Consider the following 22,206-nt stretch of genomic DNA (forward strand, 5'->3'; position numbering starts at 1 on the left):
AGGTTAGGTTACACTAAAACTCTATAATTCATTATTATTTTTAAAGTCAGCAGTAATATAAAATTTATATTACAATACTTCACACTTGTCCTTAATAATAAGCCTTAATAAGGGCAAGAAATACATCTTATCTATCTTTGAATCTCCCAAAACACCTTGGTCATAGTAATTCTTCAGAAATATTGATTCATATTAACTTTCTCAGGATGCACTTAATCTACACATTGACAAATGACTCATTTCTAAAATTCAGAAATTTCTATAAAAACGGTACTTTTTTTATTGACATGCCATATTTATTTCAGAAAAGAACAGATTTTCTGCAGTCTCTTAAGACCTCCATCTGAACTAAAATCAACTTTCCTAGCAATAGATATACACATTTTGTGACAGACACTGCACATCAGACTGAAGGTCTCTTTGAAATAGTTCTAGAAGAGAGGCAAGCAAGCCCAAGGAGAGATTTTTCACTTGTCTTCAGTTCCTTAAGGGTTGTCATAAAATTCTTAAACATATTAACTTTAAATACCAAAAGATAAATATGTGCCATTAACCACTTTTAGGAGAGGGGAGGGCTATGTTATAAAACCAGTGCTTGAGTATTGCAACTCTTATAATGTTGTAAATCCTACCAAGAAGAAACAAGCAAGGCTTAAATTCTCTGCACTGTAGTTTTCACATCTTAAGAACTGGATAAGAGCACTTAGTTCAGGAGATTGTTCTAAGAATTGATAATTATGAAGTGTTTTCAGTATTTCATCAAAGTTTATCTGGGAAGAGGCCAAACTATTCTATGTAGGCAATACAGTTCAACCTATTTACAGTATATGAAAAAAAAAAAAAACCTTTCAAATAAAACTTAACTTTGAAAATCTTAATTAATCTATAATCTCACTTCCTAGAATCTAACCAGCATGTCATCGCAAAGAGATTTCTAAAGCTAACTACCAATTCTTTATTCTGGTTTGAGTCATTTTCTTAATGGTTGCCTTGGGAGTTATAATTAACATCTAACTTTCAAAAATCTAGTTGAGATTAATAGCAACCAATGTCAATAGTTTCTAAAATGTCTCTTCCACTATAGCTGTGTTCCCTACCCTGCTCCTTTAAACTACCATTGTCATTCAAATGACCGCTTTGTTTGTGATAAGCCCCTCAACAGTTTTATAATTGTTGTTTCATTCAGTTGTCCTTTAAATCAGATAGGAGAACAATAGTTACAAACAAGGATACCTTTACCCTTTTATATTTACCTTTGTAGTAACCCTTAGGGGTGCTCTTTATTTGTGTACATTCAAGTTACTATCTAGAGTCCTTTCATTTCAGCCTGAAGGACTGCCTTTAGTATTTCTTATAGAGCAGGTCTGTAAGCAACAAATTCAGTTTTTGAGTATCTGGAAATGTCCTAATTTTTCCTTTATTTATAAAGGATGGTCTTGCTAGATATAGGATTCTTGACAACCCATTTATTTCAGCTCTTTGAATATTTCATCCCACTACACTTCTGTCCACCATGGTTTCTGATGAGAAATCAGCTGCTAATCTTTATTGAGGATCCCTCATCTTTGTTGAATCCCTTCATTCTTTTTTTTAAAGATTTTATTTATTCATGAGAGACACAGAAAGAGAGAGAGAGAGAGGCAGAGACACAGGCAGAGGGGGAAGCAGGCTCCATGCAAGGAGCTGGATGTGGAACTCGATTCCAGGTCTCCAAGATCATGCTCTGAACTGAAGGCGGAGCTAAACTGCTGAGCTACCTGGGCTGCCCCCTTCGTTCTTGTTACATTCAAGATTCTCTTTGTTTTTGTCTTTCAACAACCTGACTATCATGTGTCTAGGTGTGAATCCTCATGTGTTTATCCTACTTTCAGTTGAGCTCCTGAATGTTGCAGATCAATGTTGTTTGTTTAACAAATTTGGGACATTTTCAGCCATTTTTCCTTCAAATATTCTCTCTGCTTCCCCACCTTCTCCTTCTGGGACTCCTATTATATGTATGTTGGTATACTTCATGGTATCCCATAAGCCTCTTAGGGTCTGCTGATTTTTCTTTTTTTTCTTCTTAGATAGTATAATCTCAATCTATTGTCAAGTTTTCTGATTCTTAATTCTGCCACTCACATCTGCTGCTGAACACTTTAGTAACTTTTTCATTTCAGTTTACTGAAATTTTCAACTCCAAATTTTCCATTTGGTTCTTTTAAAAATAATTTCTATCTCTTTACTGATATTCTTTATTTGATGAGACAGTCACATACTTTCTTTTAATTGTTTAGGCATGATTTCCTTTTAATATATTTATAATAGCTCATTTAAAGTTTTGACTAGTAAGCACAACATCTGGATTTCCTCAGGTACAGTTTCTTTCTATTAACTGCTTATGCTTATCTCCCTGTATGTGTCATACTTTCTCATGTCTTTGTATTTTATTTTTTGTTGAAAATTAAACATTTTAAATAATGTAATATAGCAAGTTTGAAAAGAAGATCCCTCCCCAAGGTTTGTTCTTTTGTTATTTGTTTGTTTAGTGACTTTCCTGGACTGATTCTGTAAAGTCTGTATTTGTTGTCATGTGTGGCCACATGAAGTCTCTGCTCAGTTAGTTTAGGAGTCAACTAATGATTGGAAAGAGATTTTGTAAAATATCTTGAACCAGAAGATCTTCCACCCCGTGTCAAGAAACCCTGTGTGTGTGTGTTGGGGTATGCTTTCAATGCTCTAGCAGTTTATAGCTCTGCCTTGGCCTTCATTTCCTGCTTCCACAGGTTCTCAAGGTCAGACACAGTTGAGCAAATAGGGACTCCATAAGTCTTTCTTGGGCATAAACACAGCCCTACACATGTGTGTGGCCTTCTAGACAACCAGGAATATCTTAGAGCTTGCTAAAGCCCCCCATCTTATCCCCAGATCCTCCTTTTAAGTTTTCTGGCCAGCCTCTTTGCCTTCCTCTGGTATCACAAGCTCAGACAGATGCAATGTTAAATAATTGCCCTTGATTGTTTTCAACAAGTACCCCGAGGACAATGCTTTTCACTGAGCAGGGATGAATCAGGTCAAATAGAGATAAGGCTTGTGAATGGAGCTTTCCCAGGGAGCTTCCAGGTAGGTCAAACAGTGATGATTCTTGGTGACAGGAATATTTGGGGAGCTTGACCCCTCCTGTGGGTACTGGTTTTCATAACTACTGTGGTTGCAAGGCTACTGGTTTCCTTGTGGAACCAGGTAAAGGGAGAAAGGATTAGGGTAAGTTAAAACACAACAAAGCTCACTGTTCTTATGGAAAAATCACCTGTTTTTAATGAGTAAATGCTCGGGTTGTTGGAAATCTTTGGTTAATTTCCAGAATTCTAAAAAACCTGGCTTTGAAAATTTTAGCCAGTGCCCATTCTGCTTTTATAGAAGAGTAGATTTTCTAAGGTTCTTACTCTAATATTCTGGAAATATTTACTTAATTAAATCATCTTACTCTCTATTTGAGTTTGAAAATCATTCTGAAATGGGGATCTTCTAAAAAGACTATAACCTTCAGCTCTTAAAAGGACCCAGAAAAATACGTGGGATCCTTGAAGATATCTACACATTGACTGTTAGGTTAAAGTATTCATGAACATCTATAAAACTTAGAAGAGAGAAAATATGATCAGCCTAGATTTACATTCCATTTTACCTTTGGCGACTACAAGGAAATAAATGTGTTTTTTGATAACAAATGCAATAAAGAGGTATTTATTGTTATTAACATTTGGCTGCATTTCAAGTACTTTTTAAATATTAATTCTTTTTAAAGATTCACATTATGTTAGTTTTAAATAAAAGAACATGAGAAATTAGGACTTATCTGAGGCATGGTGGGACTGAAAACATAGCATCTAGTTCAATGCCTAGAGTCATAACAGATGAAAAGTCACTAAGAAAAGGTCTCAGTGTATTTTCTTAGATGAAATGGAGTAGATGGTGATTATTAGCTCTAAGTCTTGAATTTTATGAAGAATCCGACTAAACATTTTAAAAACTCATTTTAATAAGACATTTACTATCTTACCACACACAATTGATGATTCATTATAATGTTGCCAAACCGAATTACAAGTTATGAAAAAGTTTGACCTCAATGGTAGCATTGTCCTAATACTAAATTGGGAGATGTCAAAATATTATAAGTGGTTCTTCATTTGGATAGTTCTGGGGGTCCTGAATTTAGTTGCAGATATGATATGAAAACAACCTGCTCATACCTTTGTATGTGTGTGTGTTTGAGGAGAAGGAAAATGGGGAGAAGAATAAGAATAAACACATAATACTTTCAAAATAACTGACCTGCCCCTCTTAAAGTACTACCTGGAATTGTACACAGAACTCTGGGTTTAGGGATCATGCTGCAGGGCACAGAGTCATGTTGCAAGAAGAAAAATGTTGAGAATCACTCATGAAATGTTTAAAACACTGTGAGAGAGATTACAAAGCAGAGCACCTGGTTGGCTCAGTTGGCTGAGCATCTGACTCTTGATTTTGGCTCAGGTCATGATCTCAGGGTCCTGAGATCAAGCCCCATGTCAGGGTCTGCACTGAGTGTGGAATCTGCTTGTCCCTCTCCCTCCCCATGCTTGTTTTCTCTCAAAAAAAAAAAAAACCAAATAAATGAAATATTTTAAAAAGGTGATTACAAAGCCATTAAAATCTTGTCTGAGAAAACCAATTTAAATTGAGCATATCCTTAATATAGAGGAAATCACTCATTCAAATAAAAAATAGTCTCAGTGATATTAAGAAGCTATCATTCAGAATTTCACTGTCCTATTCCATACATATTTTTAAAAACCAGCATAAGCATACAATAAGGGTATATAACATGGAAGATTTTCACTACTGTCTTTAGAATTCATTAGCTTAAAATCTGCAATTTCAGTAATTTATGAGCAACCATTAAAGTCCTTCATTAAATAATTTTTCATTTTGCTAAGACAATAATTTGAAGAATCTGAATCTTGTATACTTTAAAGCTAATATGTATGAATAAGTTGCTAAATTAGAAATTAGTAAGTCTATCCTGCTGTCCAACTATGCTTCGATGTTTTCTTTGCATTGCAAATTATGCAATAACTCAGGAAGTGAAAAAAATGTTTTTAATAGCCCCCCAAATAAAGCACATTTCTACAGCTGGTGATTAATATAAGGAAATGTCTTAAGAGTCATAAAGCTGTGTTGGTTCTTAGCCAGAAGATATTAATTTTGGATAAGTTAAAGACTAATGTGTTGAATTCAGCTTTGACTCAGAACTATGACACAAACAAGTCTACCATAAAATATGTTATGAAGGAAATTACATGCTAAGATATTATTTGTGCTTTCAGTACAACTTAAAATCCCTTAGGTCAGGCTTCTTCAAATCTATATTCCTTCATCTAAATTATATTAATGTGAGAACAGACACATCAAGAATTTCCATAAAAACAAATAAAGGTAGGGGATCCCTGGGTGGTGCAGCGGTTTGGCGCCTGCCTTTGGCCCAGGGCGCGATCCTGGAGACCCGGGATCGAATCCCACATCAGGCTCCCGGTGCATGGAGCCTGCTTCTCCCTCTGCCTGTGTCTCTGCCTCTCTCTCTCTCTATCATAAAAAAAAAAACAAATAAAGGTATTCCTTTTTTCACCAAATATAGGATTCATCATGGTTGCTGACCCTCTAAAATCCATTCTTAGGCAGTAGACTAAGAATTTCTGGCTGTAGAAATATGAGGAGAGAAGCATTTATCTAAACAGATGGGAATCTATAGTTTAGAACCAATCAGCAGAAAATAAGTAGTACCAAACAGCCTTCTTAGTATTCCAAGATTCTGCATGAATGGAATCATAGAGTAAAAGAGAAGTAGGTGATTAAAGCCTATGCCATACCTCTTTGAGAAGTATAAACACATGTCTCCCCTGTATACAGCTACATATAGCCAGGTCAGTTTCCAAATAACAAACAATATCAAATAAATCCACAAAGATCTTACAGTATCAGTTACACACATACAGACACAAAGATACCCACTTCCAGGTAAGGCATAGGAAGAAACACAATAGAACATCTCTCATTCTCTGCTTTAAAACCTCCCTAGAAAAACTTCTAGAAATCTTTGAGATCTAGCACTGCCCCAAATTCAAAATCAGTACAGCTAAACACACTACTTTAGATATTTAAGTCTGCTGTTTGAAAAAATTTGGAAGTCATGAATTTACAACCTCTCTGTCCTCATCACTCCACCACCCCAAACTGGAAGACTAGTAGAACCAGTAAACGTTCTAGATAATGCAAAGTGGAAAACACTGCTAGAATTTAAGTGGTAAAAATTATTTAATACAGTTGCTACAACGTCTTCAGATATTCAAGACTGCTGTCTTCAAAAATGACAAAGCTCCAAAGACAAATTATGTTGAGGAAGGAGAAGAGAAGGATATTTCTAGATATATCCTTTAGTTTTGGGGTGGGGGAGATAAGAGGTCAAAAATATTCAAATAAATCTAACAACAAATTTAAGAAGAAGACAGCACCAGTGACCCTGCTTCTTGCTGCAAATTAATTAAGTTAGTAAAGGGTTAATAAATGGTTACTATGGGATGGTGAATAATTACACTCTTCATGGAAATGAAAGAAAGCTTCAAGACTAAAATGCTCCTCTTCTGCAAAAACTGACCTGAATTTCTCTAGACTGAACTGAAATAAACACAGCAAAGGTTCTAAGAATAGTCAATGGAGACAGGAACCAGGACCCTTTGGACCCACACCCAATTTTTTACTTTAAAATAGGACTTGCTTTTTCTCTTACCATCGCCAAAACGGAAAACCACTGACTTTTTTTTTTTTTTTTTGCCTTGATTGTGCTCTACACTATGGAAGCCACTGCCCAAGTAACATGCCTATTGTTTGAAGCCTGTGAAAGTGAAATTGGCCTCTAAATGGTTCAACCCTGTATAAACAAAATCACCTCTCCTTCCCTTGATGAGAGTATTCACCTTTGTTAACAAAGATTTCAAACATATTGAGAGTGACCACGGGCCTTTGTGTGGTCTGTCCTAAGAACCACTGGATTCCATTTGGCCTCCTACCCTATTATGTGGAAGGGGTCCATGATCACAGACATAGACCAAACTGTTTCTTCTTCAAAAGCTTGGACTTAAACATATTCACTACCACTATTTTAACATCTGGTATTTCTTTACCTCACTGGAGTATGTAATTCAAATTACAGATTATTCATGTTTCAAGTCTATGACATGAGGGAGAGCTCATTTACTTATAAAAAAAAAGAAAGAAAAAAACCTAAACTGACTACACAGAGAACACTGTTAATGAGCACTGTGCCAGTGTTGTTTTTTTACTTCCTGAGTACGTTGGCACAACATTCATGGTTATGTGGCTAGATCCTGTCAAAGATCAGTCTAACAGGAAAGAATTTTCTTGTATTCTGAAACATATTCTGGGGAAAAAAAGAAGAGAGGAAATGAAATGAAATGAAATGAAATGAAATGAAATGAAATGAAATGAAATGAAATGAAATGAAATGAAATTTTATAGTGATCCCTGAAAAAGAAGTTTGGGGTTTGAAACTTACCTCTTTATTTAATTAAAGACAAATCAGCAAGGAAAAGACTAAGAATTTGCTCCTTCTTCTTCAAAGGGTAATTGTTGTTCAACATAAAATTAAAATATGCTGCTTTATTGTAATCGGGAAATCATTTTAGAATTTTGTTTCTAAATAATACTATGAAACCTTTACAGATTTTGCTTATATAGTTTGTGTTTTAGAGTGGTAGCATTCTTGAGTAGGGCCTGTTAAGAACTCCGAGGAACATAGCCATTAGACTAATTGATGTTGAAGCTAATTTAATAAATAACATCATTCAATAATTAGTACACAATTCTCCTAGAATTATAATTCCTAGTACCTACCTTATATGAGTTACATTTGTAACATCCAAACAAAATTCCTTCATTAATTTAAGGAGAAAAAAAGTGGCTTAATGCCATTTAATTCCATAATAATTAGGGTAGTTTATTTTTTAAATTACATAATCTTTGTTGGTATTCAACTCTCTTAACTTCATGTCTGAGACACTGGTTTAGAAGAAAGAAAAAAGAACATGGAACATAGAAGGCACTCAGGCAAAGGGTGATATAACCAATGTTAATCTAACTGATTTATGCTGAATGTCTATAGATAATGAAAGCACTTTGTCTACACAGCAGACTCCTGCTTGTGTTATTTCCCAGTCTCTTGTCCAGGCTTCATGACATTCATGACATTAAAGGAGCTGCTGAGGCATAATTAACTGGACAAAAGGGAAATTTTACCAAGAAAGAGGCAATTCACAGGTCATTAATAGTTTAAAATTGTCAACTGGCGGACCTTCATTTCCCAGTGCTTGAATTATAGCAACAGTCTCCTCACGGGGTCCCCTTTCTTGCTACAATCTCTCCAACTTTAATATACCTTTGATTGGTATCTACTGACTACCGTATAATGCTCATTCTGACCTCTGTATCTTTAAGCTGTTTCCCTGTTTAGAATGCTTTATTCCTCTGCAAAAGGTCTACCCAGCCTGAATCCTACTTTGTCTGTGGAGCCCTCCTGTATAATCCCAGCCCACATTAGTTTTTGTCCAAACTCTCACAGGCCTCATTGTCTCCATCAATTATTAGCCATTAAATCATGTGATTACATTACTCATTTCATGAATCTTGTCTTCTCAATATGACTGCAAGCTTTTTAAGGGCAGGAAGCATGGCTTACACCTATTACAGACCTACCTCTCACCCCCAACCACTATATTACTTGTTGAACTGAAATGTTAGAATTCACAATATGAAGAGCAGCTAGTACTGCTAGCACTAACTGTTAGTACTGTTAGTACATGACAGGTTTTGATATAAGATACACTGTCTTAATATAATGCTGGCAAACAGATCTTGAAGTTTAAACAAATATTCACTTTAAAATGTCTACAAAGGGATAATCATAGTGGAAATTCTACTTTCTTGTCTAAAACTATCTCTAAATGAAAGAAGTTAGAAACTGCTCCAAAATCCAAATTAATACACCACAATTCAGTGACAATATTAAAAGATATCTGTACCTCTCCTAATGATAAAGAATCTCATACAGGTTGTGCAATGAGGTAAATAAACAGTTTTAAAGACCCATGACTTGACCATATCTATTATTTCACAGATTCCACTACCACACTGAGTATATGTGCTCCCAAAGTGAGTACTCCATTAACCACCTTTAGATATGAGCTTTTCATTAAAGCAAATAAGCAATTCCAAGAAGTGCTCAACTAAAGTGGTTTATATATACACATACGGACTTAAAAGGCCTTACTTATAATTGCCCATTAGGCAAGGTGTTTTCCAATTTTCCATCTCTCTAGGAAACACATTTCCTCAGAAGTATCAGGTTCAACAGTCAAAACAAATGTTCTACCTTTAATTCCTTCATTGTTCTACCATTAAAAGTGGGTAAGCCAGGGTAAAGTTCCCAACAAAGACGTTTCCTTATATTATTAGCAAATTCATTAGAAAGCCCTAAAAGACAGAGGATGAGAATAACAACTTAAAAGGAAAGCTAGAAAATCCAGTTCTTTTCAAATACAGGTAGGCAGTATTAAGTATACTAATAAAGTAAATGATAAATGCTATATCAAATACTGACACGCTACTAGTTTGAAACATTTTTAATGGTGATTTCTGACTCGGATGCCTTTAATCTAGTTTACTTATAGTTTTCAGTAAGTTTGGACAAATAGATACTTCAAAGCCTAAATTAAGCTCTCTTGTAAATAAGCTCTGTGCAGCTTTAATGTATGTTTGTAAAGATTTTTTTAAAGATTCCCAAAATTATTATGAAACATTAGTTGCTTTAGATAGAGCTACTATCATATACCTTGAAAAACTAAGCTAAACCTGGTGCTGACAGTTATCAGTATTGTGCTAGACACTTAAAATTTTGGAAAAAGGGGTGCCTGGGTGACACAGTCAGTGAAGTGTCTGACTCCTGATTTCGACTCAGGTCATGACCTCAGGGTTGTGAGATTGAGCTCCACACATCTGAAGATAATGCTTTAGATTCTCTCCCTGTGCCCCTCCATCTCTGCTCTCTCTAAAAAAAAAAATGCTGTGTTTTTTTTTTTACCACTGAATAAATACATTAATCAATTTATTTTCTAAAAGCAGCATACATCTGTACAATTGAAGAGAAACTGACTGACTAAAAATGGCTGACAGTCCAGTTATCTGTGAGAACATAACTTACAAATTAGATTGACCATAGTAGGTCCTGTTGAGACACACTGGAGAAAAGCTACAGAAGACATGAGTATGATCAATAGAATGCCTTCCTATGACTGCATTCTGCAGTCAGAAATTATTGTGGGGTCTATCCTTTAACATTATCTGTTCCATAATCTCTATTATGGAGTATGGCTGTGAGCAAGCTGTATAAATGAAACCTTGGGCACCTGGGTGGCTCAGTGGTTGAGCATTTGCCTTCAGCTCAGGGTGTGATCCCCGGGTCCTGGGATCTGCATCAGGCTCCCTGCAGGGAGTCTGCTTCTCCCTCTACCTATGTCTCTGCCTCTCTCTGTGTGTCTCTCATGAATAAATAAATAAATAAATCTTTAAAAATAAAAACATAAAAAATAAACAAAACCTCCTACATCTATTACTATCTCAATAAACACACCTGAAAATGAGATACATCTGAGTACTTGAGGATTTATAACTATGTTTACAAACAAGTCAAGAAACAAAGAAAGGATAATGATCAGAGAGTTGGTTACATTTATCTGTTTGGGGTATACTTAAACTACTTGTCCTATGGCCCCCAAACTTGCCCAGAGGCCTTATTCTCATTCCAACATGGTCTCTTGGAAGAACTAAAGGGATGCATAGGCAAGTCTTCTTGTATAACTAAACTTTATGCTGTGCATCTGTTTCTGAGAGGAATAATATATACTTTTTTAAACAAGACTGCCACGGCCACTTGTAAAGGAGGGATACTCAGGTTTCTGCACTGTAAAATATGCCTACTCCAGACCAGGCACTCAGTCTCCTTTTTCTGACCTGAATCCAGGCTTCACCTCATTTGACTACCATCACATTCTTCTCCCTCCCTGGCTCTCATGTGCCCTCTATTCCTGCCTCAGCCCTAGGTGACTGTTTCTTCACAGAGCTAATGCTTTCACAGTATGAAAGAGTGGATCCTGCAAAACAATTTCCCACACAAGGCAATGATTAGAGGACTTTGTGGAGTAAAACACACCACAAACCACACATCATCTCATTAGTGTCAGAAAAATAGAAGCTGTATCATTCCCATTTGTTCTTATGAGGATTTTTTTTGAATTGACAAGAGTGTGGGGTATATGGACCCATGAACTGAACAATTTTAATCACTGACTACCTGGCACCTAGTCCTAACATCAAAGAGCTATTCCACAAAATCACCTGGCTATGCCGGCGGCAAGTTTTTGGGTTGTAGTGCCAAAGTGTGGAGAGTTGTTTGTTTTAATCATGGGAAACTTCATAAAATGCATTGAGGGCAATACTCTAACACAGAAAAAGGCCAGAAGACTTCATGACGCTTTCCTTTAGTGAATAAATCACCAGCACCATCTTCCACTTAACAAATAATAATGTGAGAAGGATGTAAAAAAGCACCCATCATCTACACACTTACCTCACTGTTGTTCAAAATCAGGATACAAAAGGTATTTTCCCTTACTACAATGAGGTGTGTACTGAGGCCCAAGTTTCACCAGCTATATATGACTTATTTGCACACCAGGCCACCTATGCCTGTATGGTTGCTAGGCTACATAAGCAATAACAATGTCACAGAGAAGCAGCACACTAGTGTAACTAGCACACAAGCATCTCTTTGAGGCCATCACAGTGCTGTGGGACCTGGAGGCTAACAGCACAAAAACCATTTTTTCATAGATTCTATTCTATGAGAATGACTCAAAGACCCACTAATGCCTGAAGCAAAGCAAAGAATTTGGTGTTAATACCTTGCAGCAATCCAAAGTCTCACTATAAGACATGTTTACTAGAATTGTGTGTTATATGCTTACAGAAAGTATACAGAATGGCAAGGCAATCTACATAGGCTGTTAATCTCACTACTTTCCATTACTAGAGAGCTGGTCAGCATCTTCTGGCAGGATATTGCATAATACAGTCAACTGTGCTCTCCCAGCATTGCATGTGGCTTTGGGTCACAATGTGGATTATCTGTAAAATGAAACAGATAGGGGAAAGGCAAGAATCATCAAGACTATCACAGACCTTATTTAAAAAAAAACAACTAATATTAGTAGGCCTGGACTCAAGTAGAACATTTCATATTTGCCCATCCACTGAACATTGCAATGATCATAAAGCAATATGGCTGATCCTGTCCATTGATAGCATCTACCCTTCCTTGTGAGCCAAGCTGCAAAGTAGATCCAGCCTGATTCCTTATTTTCTAAGCCTGAGGACAAAGGCAATACTTCCAGTCCTTCAGAAATTTCCTTTAATCCACAGTCTGAAACTACAAATTCTTGATGGCCCTCCATGAGGTTCTATTTTGCTGAACACTGTGCTATGACATACGCTACAGAAATATGAGAATTGCTGACTGCTTTACAAATCGATGATATATAATATATATAATATATAAAGTTACCTTAGGAAGACCAATATATTGTCAGGTATTTTTACTAGCAACACAAAGCTGAAAACTACCACTGATCTCTACCCATCCACACATTCAAAGTCAAAACTGAGGTGGAGGTGGCTGGAGAGATTCAAGAGACTGACCAAATCGTCACAACAGCTCTCTCACTGCTCTGTGGTTCTGTTAATTAAAACAGAAATGACGTTTGATAACTGCTGACATTTGAAAAACACATAATAAGAAACCAACTGCATCTGACCAACTATGTGTTCCTTCCCATTCCTTCACATCCATGCTTTATAGTGGCACCACCATCCTCCTGGTTCCTCAGGCTTGTAAACTCTGAATTACATTCAAAGCCTCTCCCCAACTTCACTTTCCCTAGCAATGGGAATTTGGTCAATCTTTTTTTTCTGCAATGCCTCTTTACTTACATGCAATCGGCTAATTTCAGGTCCTCCCCCAAAAGCTATCTCATCTATCTTTATATTTGATCTGAACTCTATAAACCAACGTGTCTTCTCCTTTCTCTCAAATTAGATACAGTTGGGAATAGATGAAGAGGGGAAAGGGAAGGTTCTTACACTTCTGATCAAATTTCATAGCCATTCCAACTGAGCTGTTGAACAAACTTTTCCTGAGCACAAGAATAGCTAGGCACAGAGCCAAGAAAAGAAGAGGCAAGGATGGCAGCCAAGGAACAGGTGAGCTGCAAGCTTTCCACTCCTACACAAAACCTGGCCTTGGAGTGCGAGTCCCTCCGTATGTTGATAATTTCTTCCACTTCTTGATTTTGCAACATTCCTATATTCATTAACTCTGCCCTTCGGGTGCCTCTCCTACTTTTCCAATGTCAGTCTTCCTAGTACCCTAGGAACCTCAAGCCTAGCTGGTTTCCCTTACCATGAGATTATTCTCCTTCAAAGTCATCTAACGTCCTGGAAGAGTCTTCTGCCAATACTGTTCTCTTCCTCACACAGGAAACTATATATAATCAGATCCAGTATCTCTTACCCAGCCTTCCCAGAAGGTTCCCAAGAGAAAAAGCTACTTATAATTTCCTTTAAGTTTTCTGATCTTTGAGACCAGAGGAAGGGGAGTGGTATGGAGAATGCTGGGGGTGAAAGTTGCTGGCTGAAGACAGCTGCTGGAAATCCCCAAGTGCTATGGCAAGGGGTGTGGTGGTGAGCAATGAGTTCAAGAAACACCAGGAAGACTTCAAGATCTACTGGTCATGCCAGACTCTTCACCAATAATTTCTGTACCTTTGCGATTTCATAATTGGCTCAAAAGCCATCCTCTTCCTAAAAGCCTTTTACCTAACCACTCCTTTATTCCACGGCATCACCACACTGACATACTGTTTTCTACTTTTTAACTTCATCTACAATCACATATATAGTGCGTTGTCAGCATTTTAAGGGACTTTGATGTTTGTGTCATACCTTGAACAAGACTGCAAGCTCTGTGAGGATAGAACGACTTCTTTGGTTTCCCACCATGGAACTCAGCATAATGTATATGCTAAAAGGAATAACGGGTTTTTTTTTTTTTTCCCCAGTGACATATAATTTCCACCCAGCTCTTCAAAACTCACATTTTTAAGGTTGAGCAGGTTTGAAAGTATGATACATTAAGAACTGTAGAAAATACACCCACACTAGATAGAAAAGATGCCACTTATTGTTGGACCAAACATAAAATATGCTCCACCCAACCAACTGCACTATTACACCATACTTCTTCCTTCAGGCTCTTTTATTTCTACTACATAAACTTGTGGCTCATTTCTGCTCTTAGCAGCACTGTAACTATAGAAGCTCAACTCTAAGTTTACTGTTGGGGAATCTGCTCTTTCCACCTATACAACCACTGGCTTCCCACACCATCTCCAGTGTCCTGTGAGCAACTGCCCAATTACTGATTGCAGAAAGACAGCTTACACATTGAACGTCCATTCTTGGCAGACCCTGGCTTTTACTGCTGGTCCTCACTAAGCTTAATTGATTCAGAACAGTATCAAAAAGAGACATTATTACACAAGTTCGGGGTGGGGGGGAAGACTATTGAAGAGAATTTAAATGTAAAAGCCCTGGTCATTGTGCTGTTTTAAAACAGGCAAGCATGTGTGACATTGAGAGAACAGAATAACGCCTATTGAAATAGGGAACTTTGACCATCTTATTGCAAGGTTTTAGCGTTTCACACATATACATTCTCAGAAAGTAAGATGGTCTATAAATGGGAAACATAACTGACTTCAAAATTATAATCCTTTGCGGTAATAAGTTGTAGTGTTTTAACACAAATACAATCACAAAAAGTGTACAGTTTTCTAAAGACAACAATGTGAATGCTAATATTTCTCTGAGAAACACAGGAAAAAAAAACCTACTCATGCATATGGGCTAACAGAGTATTTTCACTTGCTCAGTAGTGGTCTTTCTTCTCATTGGACTGAGAGATCCCCCAGCAAAGATTCCTTCTTGGTTGCCTCTCGCTAACTGGGACCTGAATGCAGCACAAATACAATTCATAAGCAAGCAAAATTATGAGCTAGATTATCATTCTCTTTGGCCATATGGGGGAGAAGGTAAAATAAGCATTGAATTTTTCTTTTTAACTAAATATACTTTGTCCTATATACACCTTTATGCATGAATACAAAAATAATTTTGTAATTTATATTCCTACATCCTTCCATTTCAGTCACTGGCTGTATTTACAGCATAAATGACAACTGGGGGCGTGCCTTCTTTCTTTTCTCTCAGTAAAGACAGGACACCAGACTGCCTTCAAATGAAAATCAACATTGTTGAAAAACAATCCATGTAATACCTTCAAAAATGCTCAACAATTTTCCAGACAATATGTGTTGGGGTTTTTTCTTGAAGAAGAAGAAAAACTATACATTATGACCACTATGCTAGCATGGATGAGGAACTCTGTAGTGGCATAATAGCATCATCTGCAATAGACAGATAAACCTTTGAACTATTCTGATCAGTCTTCATTTAAAAAAAGATAGAATTCAAATATAATAGCTTGTGTTTAAATGCTGTATTAATATCACTTTGACCCAACCTTCATTCTCAAATCACCTTTTTAACTAACATGTCATAGGACTGCTACCATTCTGGTGAAACAAAGTGCCTGCTTCATCTTTCAAAAACAACCCAATTCCTCCCAAGCATGCTGGAAAACAGTAATTTGACTACTGTGACAAGACAAGAAAAGAGTTAACTGTTCAAACACCTGACTGGAGTCTCTCAAGAACTGAATATCCAGGAGTGGATTTTTTAAATTATATTTTATTCATTGCAATGGAAAACCATATTATTGATGTTAATAAAGTATCTTTAATGTGCCATGGTCTATACAAAATGTAGTAGTGCATTAACTTCAAAGGTGGCAAGAAGATTAAAACAAATAGTTCATGGGACATGACATGCAATAAAGCCTTAAAGATATAAGACTGAACAATCCCAGTGCCTTGGCAGGATCCTTTTATATTTCTTTGTTAATCAGGGAAATTTTAAAATCCAATCCAGCAAGCGTAAGTGTAAGGAAAAGCTTTTAAAATCTTATCACAACGTGTTATTTAGTGAGCTAATCATCAAAGCATTTTTTATGGCAACAGAAGGGAGATTTACTTATCAAAATCAATACAACTAACTTTAAGAGACCATATTATGCTGCTTTTAACTCCTAAAATATGCCCCTTGTGTTTAACATTTCTGAAAAAAAAAGACCTAAAATCATACCACCCGTTTCCAAGAGTCGCCCCTCCCCCCACCTCAGACTGAAACCATCCCAAGAACCTGGGACTCTTACTAGGATCTTGGCACCATTCAATCTCCTCGGTGCTAAGTTAGAAAGAACATGACAAAGCCTGGTGACATGGAAACAGGAAGTTCTCCACTGGAAACTGGCAGGGAAAACTGCCATTCCCTTACAGTTACCGGATGACTTTACTGAGGTCCTCACTTCTCTCTCTAACCCAGGAGGGGTCTCAACGTGTGGTCCTGGGAACTGTGGCAGCATCACCAGGGAGCTTGTTAGAAATGCAAATTCACGGCCCCACCCCAGACCGACTGAATCAGAAACTCTGGGAATGGGGCCCAGCAATTTGTGTTTTAACAAGCACTCCAGGAGATTATGATGTACTCTAAAGTTGGAGAACCACTCCTCTTCAAACTTTAATGTGCAGAAGAATCACCTGGGGAGCTTGTTAAAATGCAGATTCGAATTCAACAGGTCTGAGGAGCGACCTGAGAGCCTCCATTTCACAGCAGCTCCTAGGTCAGGTCTTCTGCAGACCACACTGCGAGGGTTTCCGAACCCGGTTGTTAACCAAAATTACCCAGGGTGCTTATAAAATATGGGTTCCCAGGCACCACCCCAGATCAAATTAATCTGAGTCTCCGGAGAAAGGGCTAGCTGAATACTGCACGACCAGCGGTTCTCTGCCTCAGCTGCACGTTGAAAATCACCTGAGGAGCTTTTAATAATCCTGATGTCCAGGCCCCATCCAAGACCAATTAAATCGGAATATTTAGGTTGTGACCCAGGTCTCCACATTTTTAGTAATTCCCCAGTGGTTCCAATGTGTGGCCCAAGTTGAGAACCGCTGCACTGGTGTCTAACTGCCTCCACACCTGGCACAGTGGATCCCTTTATAGTAGCAAATGTTTTTCTTGTAACATGGCTATCTGGGTTCCCACATATTAATCCAAGAGCTCTGATTTTGAATAGTAAAATGCATCTCGGTCATTTTTAAAATGTCTTAAACCTTATTTCTGTAGGCACATGTGCCTATACAACTGAGACCAAGGATTTAGTAATGCAGGCCTAACTTTTAACACGAATATTAGGGGTCTTCCATTAAACAAGTTTTCACTGTCCTCCCAAGCTGTAGCTACTGCTACCTCTGTGCAACGAGGTAGGTATTCCAACAAACAGCAGCCAACAGTAAAGAATTTGTATCCACACAGCCTGTTCATATATTGAAATCCTCTCCCCAAACCTGAAACAGAGGAAATTTCTAATAACCATTCAAAATGGAAGAGTGACTGATCAATCTAGAACTTTTGACCCTGTAAAAGGCAGATTTCACTAGTTACAGACATTTTGACAGAAAAGGTTCTGGGAAGGGATGAAAGTGATGTGCTTTTTACACAGGAGGATCTGAACTCTTGAAAGCATGTCTTCTGGTGTTGGGGTGGAGGGCGGGGGGGAAGAGACAAGACCTGAAACACTGCCACTAATGACATGACACTAATAACTCAGGGGAAAAAAAGAAATATGTCTATTTATGGCTTATGTTCTCCAGCACAAAGCCACTAATAAGTAAACAAAGCTATTAAATATGTAGTATGTAAAACAGAAAATGTGTGGTGGTTACTAAGGCACTGTCAAGTGATTACAGTTATTTTACTCCCGTGATCAAACACTGCTTTTAAGACATTTTCTTGAATTTTCCACAGTACACCTCAAAAAAGACTTTAAAATAAATGAAGAGAAGATGCAGTCCTCTTTCCACTTAAGTAAACATGCGTTCTCCCCTTGGTCATGTTCGGTGTCTCTTCTAAGTTGTTTTGTTGAACACATGACATATTCAAGGCCTGCTAAATGATAATGGTTATTCTTCCATCATCGTTTCAACACATCCCTAGTGGTAAAAAATGTGTCATATTTGGTCTGTTTAATTCCCCGAAAAGAAATCCAGTGGGTGGGGTATTCGAAGACAAGCAATACCTAAACACATGTGCAAAGTAGCCACTGTTAAGATGACATTTTCAAAAGCATTTTCTGTATGAACTGGTCAAGCTCACTTTCCTTTTAAACTTCTTGTTATAGTCATTCAGTTAACCCAAACTCCCTTTAAAATGTGTGAAAATAGCACCTCCTCAAAGTGTGTTCTCATATGCTTTGGAGCAATGGAGCGTGAATAGTAAAATCGCCTTTGCCAAACTCATGTAACTGAACAGGAGTGAATTTTTGCAGTCCCATGACTTTGCAGAGCCAACCTATGTATCATCCCACAACTGGCTTTAATATATCATAGACATCCAAGAGAAGGCAGAAAAGTCACAAATAAGTGAATCAAGCCAATAAATATTTCATAGATTTTTTTTTTTTTTACATAGCAGACTTTTTTAAATGAATCTGACATCTTAACCAAAAAACAAATTGGCTAAGCCAAGGTGTGAGTTTAGGATTTAAGCTCCTACAATTAAAACTATGAAATTTATAAAGACAGTTAATTTATTGGGCAAAGTGTCAGTCTGGATGCTCTTTCATGCATTTTTTATGAATAAGTGCCCAAAGATGAACCAAGTCTGAACGAAAATGCACAGATCACAGAAGAGTGGCAAAAATACAAAATTAAATACATTTAAAGTATTAAAGCCAAAGAAAACAAACAATACAAATTTACAATTTCCAGGACACTTTATTGCAATTTCCACTTTACATATTAATTTAATATTTTTAGTCTAGGCAGAAGTGTTTATACTTATTTAATAGTAGTCTAATCACCTAATCTCACAAGATGAAAAGAAGCAGTTTAAAAAGAACATCAATTCAGGTATTTATGATATGGGGACAAGGGGCACTCGTCTTAGCAAGGAAAATGGTTGATGGTTCTCAGCATAAGTTTCACTGAAATTATCCTCCATTATTTTTGTTGTTGTTGATGCAATGTACTCATAATAAAAACAATTGCCCTCTTTGTCATTCTGCCCTTCCTTGGGCTTTACATTCTGTCTAGCATTTAACTCAAAAAGTCAGTTTACACTCAGTTTACACATTAAAAAAAAAACCATATGCCCCATCTCCCACACATCCAAATGGACAGGGATTAGAATTAACCTGCTTTTAGCTGTAACAGTGCTATTTTAAACAATTTCAACCACACACTTGAAGGGTAAAATAACTAAAAGTACAAGCCAAAAGAAAACATAAAAATTCCTACCCACTTACTGTTGGATTAACTATTTCTCAAATCGTCAAGCCTAACATAGATTTCTAGAAAGTGAAATCGACACAAAAGCGAATACACGCTTTATGTACAAACTGACAGTGGCTCTATGGGGACAGCTCTTTTTGAATGAGCTGTTACCCAGACGGTGGAATTAAGGGGTGGGGGGGAAGGTCTCACTCTTCAAATGTGAGAGAACTGGCGGTGCGCTTCACTAGAAACACATTTTAATGGGTATGTTTGGATAAAAATAGGTAGTAATGGGAAAATGTGTGTGGTTTTTTTCTTTTTTCAAAAAACGAAAACAAAAACAAAAACAAAAACCAACCTTCTCCTTCCCCAGGGCAGAAGGAAACCCGAAGGAAAATATGGGTAACCTCATAAGCTCCGGAGCTAAGTTCCATCACTTAGGCAGCACAGAAGTTGGATAGTTGCTATTTTTCACCCTGCAGTGGGATAGTAACTCTCCCTGCGCAAGGTACGCGGGGCGGGAATACTGGCGGGGCTTTCACGTGGGGTAAATGGAAACCAAAGTGAGGAGAGGTCAACACCTAGAGTAATCCGGTTCCCCAAAAGAAGGGCGGTGGGGACGCGGGGTGGCGAAGGCGAGAAGGGAAGGGTCAAAACTCTTCGAAGTTATCGCAAAGAGAAAGCGAACACTTTTGGGAACCAGCGAGCCATCTCTTGCAAGAACACCCTGCTCCAAGTGTGGGGTGCTTGCCTCGGAGGGCAGAAAGCGCGGGGTGCCCTTACTTAGGTCGAGTGGCTCCGGGGACTGGGGCAGAGAGAGGGGCAGGGGCAGCCGCCGCCCGGGAGGCGGACTCGTACTTTGCTTCAACTCTGAGCCCCATCCCGAGCGCAAGGGAGAGAGTGGCGGAGGGCACGGTACTCACTAGGGCTCGTTGGTGAACCGGGGGGTCCGGGGCTGCTGGTATCCGTACAGGTGACAGTAGAGCACATCGAAGCAAAAGCAGCACATCTCCGCTGACACCACCATCTTCCGGGAGCCGGGCGATGAGGACGAGGCGGCGGACAAGGAGGGTGAGGAAGAGGTGGCGGCGGCCGGGGTAGAAAGTAGGGTCCCCACTCCACAGCTCGGAGGTGGCGACAGGGAAATCCCCCCGCCGCCGCCGCCGCAGCCCTGGGGGGGAGAGAGGGTACAGCCACTGCCGCTACCTCCTCCAGATAGACCTCCCAGCCCGTTGAGCCGCGTGCCGGCGCCTCCTAGTCCCAGCTCCCCAGCTCGGCACTGGCTCTCTCCGCTGCAGTGGGAGGAGGAGGAGGCGCCACCACCGCCACCCGAGCCAGAGGGGGGCGAACTGGACAGTTTCTGCTTCTTCACCCCGCAGCAACCCGCCGCCATCTTGGAACAGTCTCCCCCACGCAGCGCTTCCGATCCATAAGTGAGGCGAGCTGGCGGCGGGGGCGAGCACGCTGCGGCCCCGGCCGCCGGGGGCGCGCCAGGGGCTCGCGGGGCGCGCGCGCGCGCCACTACCCGGCCGGCCGCCCGGCCACACGGCTGCCGCGCGCGCGCCCTCGGCTCGGCGCGCGCCCCGCGCTTTCGCCGCTTGGCACCTAGCGCCTGTCCCGCGGGACTCGCGCCTCCTGGGAGCCGCAGCCTCGAGCCCCGTGGCCCTCAGAGGATGGATGAAAGACGGGAAGCTCTGTCGAAAGGAAAGACAAGGAAACAAGAACGCGAAAGCGGAGAGTAGGAGCAAAGGAAGGAGGGGGGCACGCCCGGGGAGGAAGAAGGGAAAGGAAAACTAGTTGCGGGAGGGAGAGAAAGAAGAAAGTCCGAAGTTAAGTGTCTGAGTCCCAAAGCACACAGCTCGATGACCCACACTACACAGAGTGTCAGTGACACTTGAGCCGAGTTACGTGAAACCTGAGCCACCGGCCTCAAATACGCTGGTTTCTGAACTGCCGGAGCTGAGCAAGCAGGTGCTTGGAGCTCCACACCTGAGACCGCCCCTGTAAAGTGCGTACAAACCAGTCGGGGGAAATGGCCACACTGCGGTCGCTTTAATACCCACCTAAGCACGCACCCGGGGTCTTCCAAGATTATGGTAAAGGGCAATAATCTTTCCTTATTGACAAACATTCAAGCCTGGTTGAATCTATATACTCCTCCCTTGTCCCGCCCCCCGCCCCCCACCTTTCCCTCCCAGCCCCTTGCAAATGTTTTCGAAAGCAAAAAATAAAGTCCTAACCAACACCTCCCTAGTTCAAAGACGTTGGTCGTGCTCTGGAACTTGCTGCGGTGGGTTATTGTGTGTGTGTGTGTGTGTGTGTGCTGGCTTCGGAGCAAAGCAATTAGAAATATATCTGTAGTCAGCACAGATCTTACAGGTAAATAGGGCAAGTAGTATCCTTAGTCACAAATTCAAAGGTTTTGTTCAGGTATAGAATTAGATAGCTCTTAGTATTCATTTAAAAAAATTCTCAATCAAAGAATGCTTGAATGAATGAGGAGGCGTGTGATTGAGTCAGTCCCATTCTGGGCACCTAAGACAAATCAAGT

At 39.2% G+C, this 22,206-nt stretch overlaps 1 protein-coding gene across 1 annotated transcript in view; it reads right to left on the bottom strand.

Annotated features, from left to right (window-relative positions):
- Window positions 1-21,123, bottom strand: part of AMMECR1 (AMMECR nuclear protein 1) — a 116,603-nt gene extending 95,480 nt beyond the window's left edge. Inside the window, exon 1 of the mRNA XM_026014871.2 lies at window positions 20,579-21,123. Coding sequence (XP_025870656.1) covers window positions 20,579-21,048 — 470 coding nt within the window. The 5' untranslated portion in view covers window positions 21,049-21,123. The remainder of the gene's footprint in view (window positions 1-20,578) is intronic.
- Between the last annotated feature and the right edge of the window lie 1,083 nt (window positions 21,124-22,206).

This window comes from Vulpes vulpes, chromosome X, assembly GCF_048418805.1.
Source record: "Vulpes vulpes isolate BD-2025 chromosome X, VulVul3, whole genome shotgun sequence".
Classification (NCBI taxonomy): domain Eukaryota; kingdom Metazoa; phylum Chordata; class Mammalia; order Carnivora; family Canidae; genus Vulpes; species Vulpes vulpes.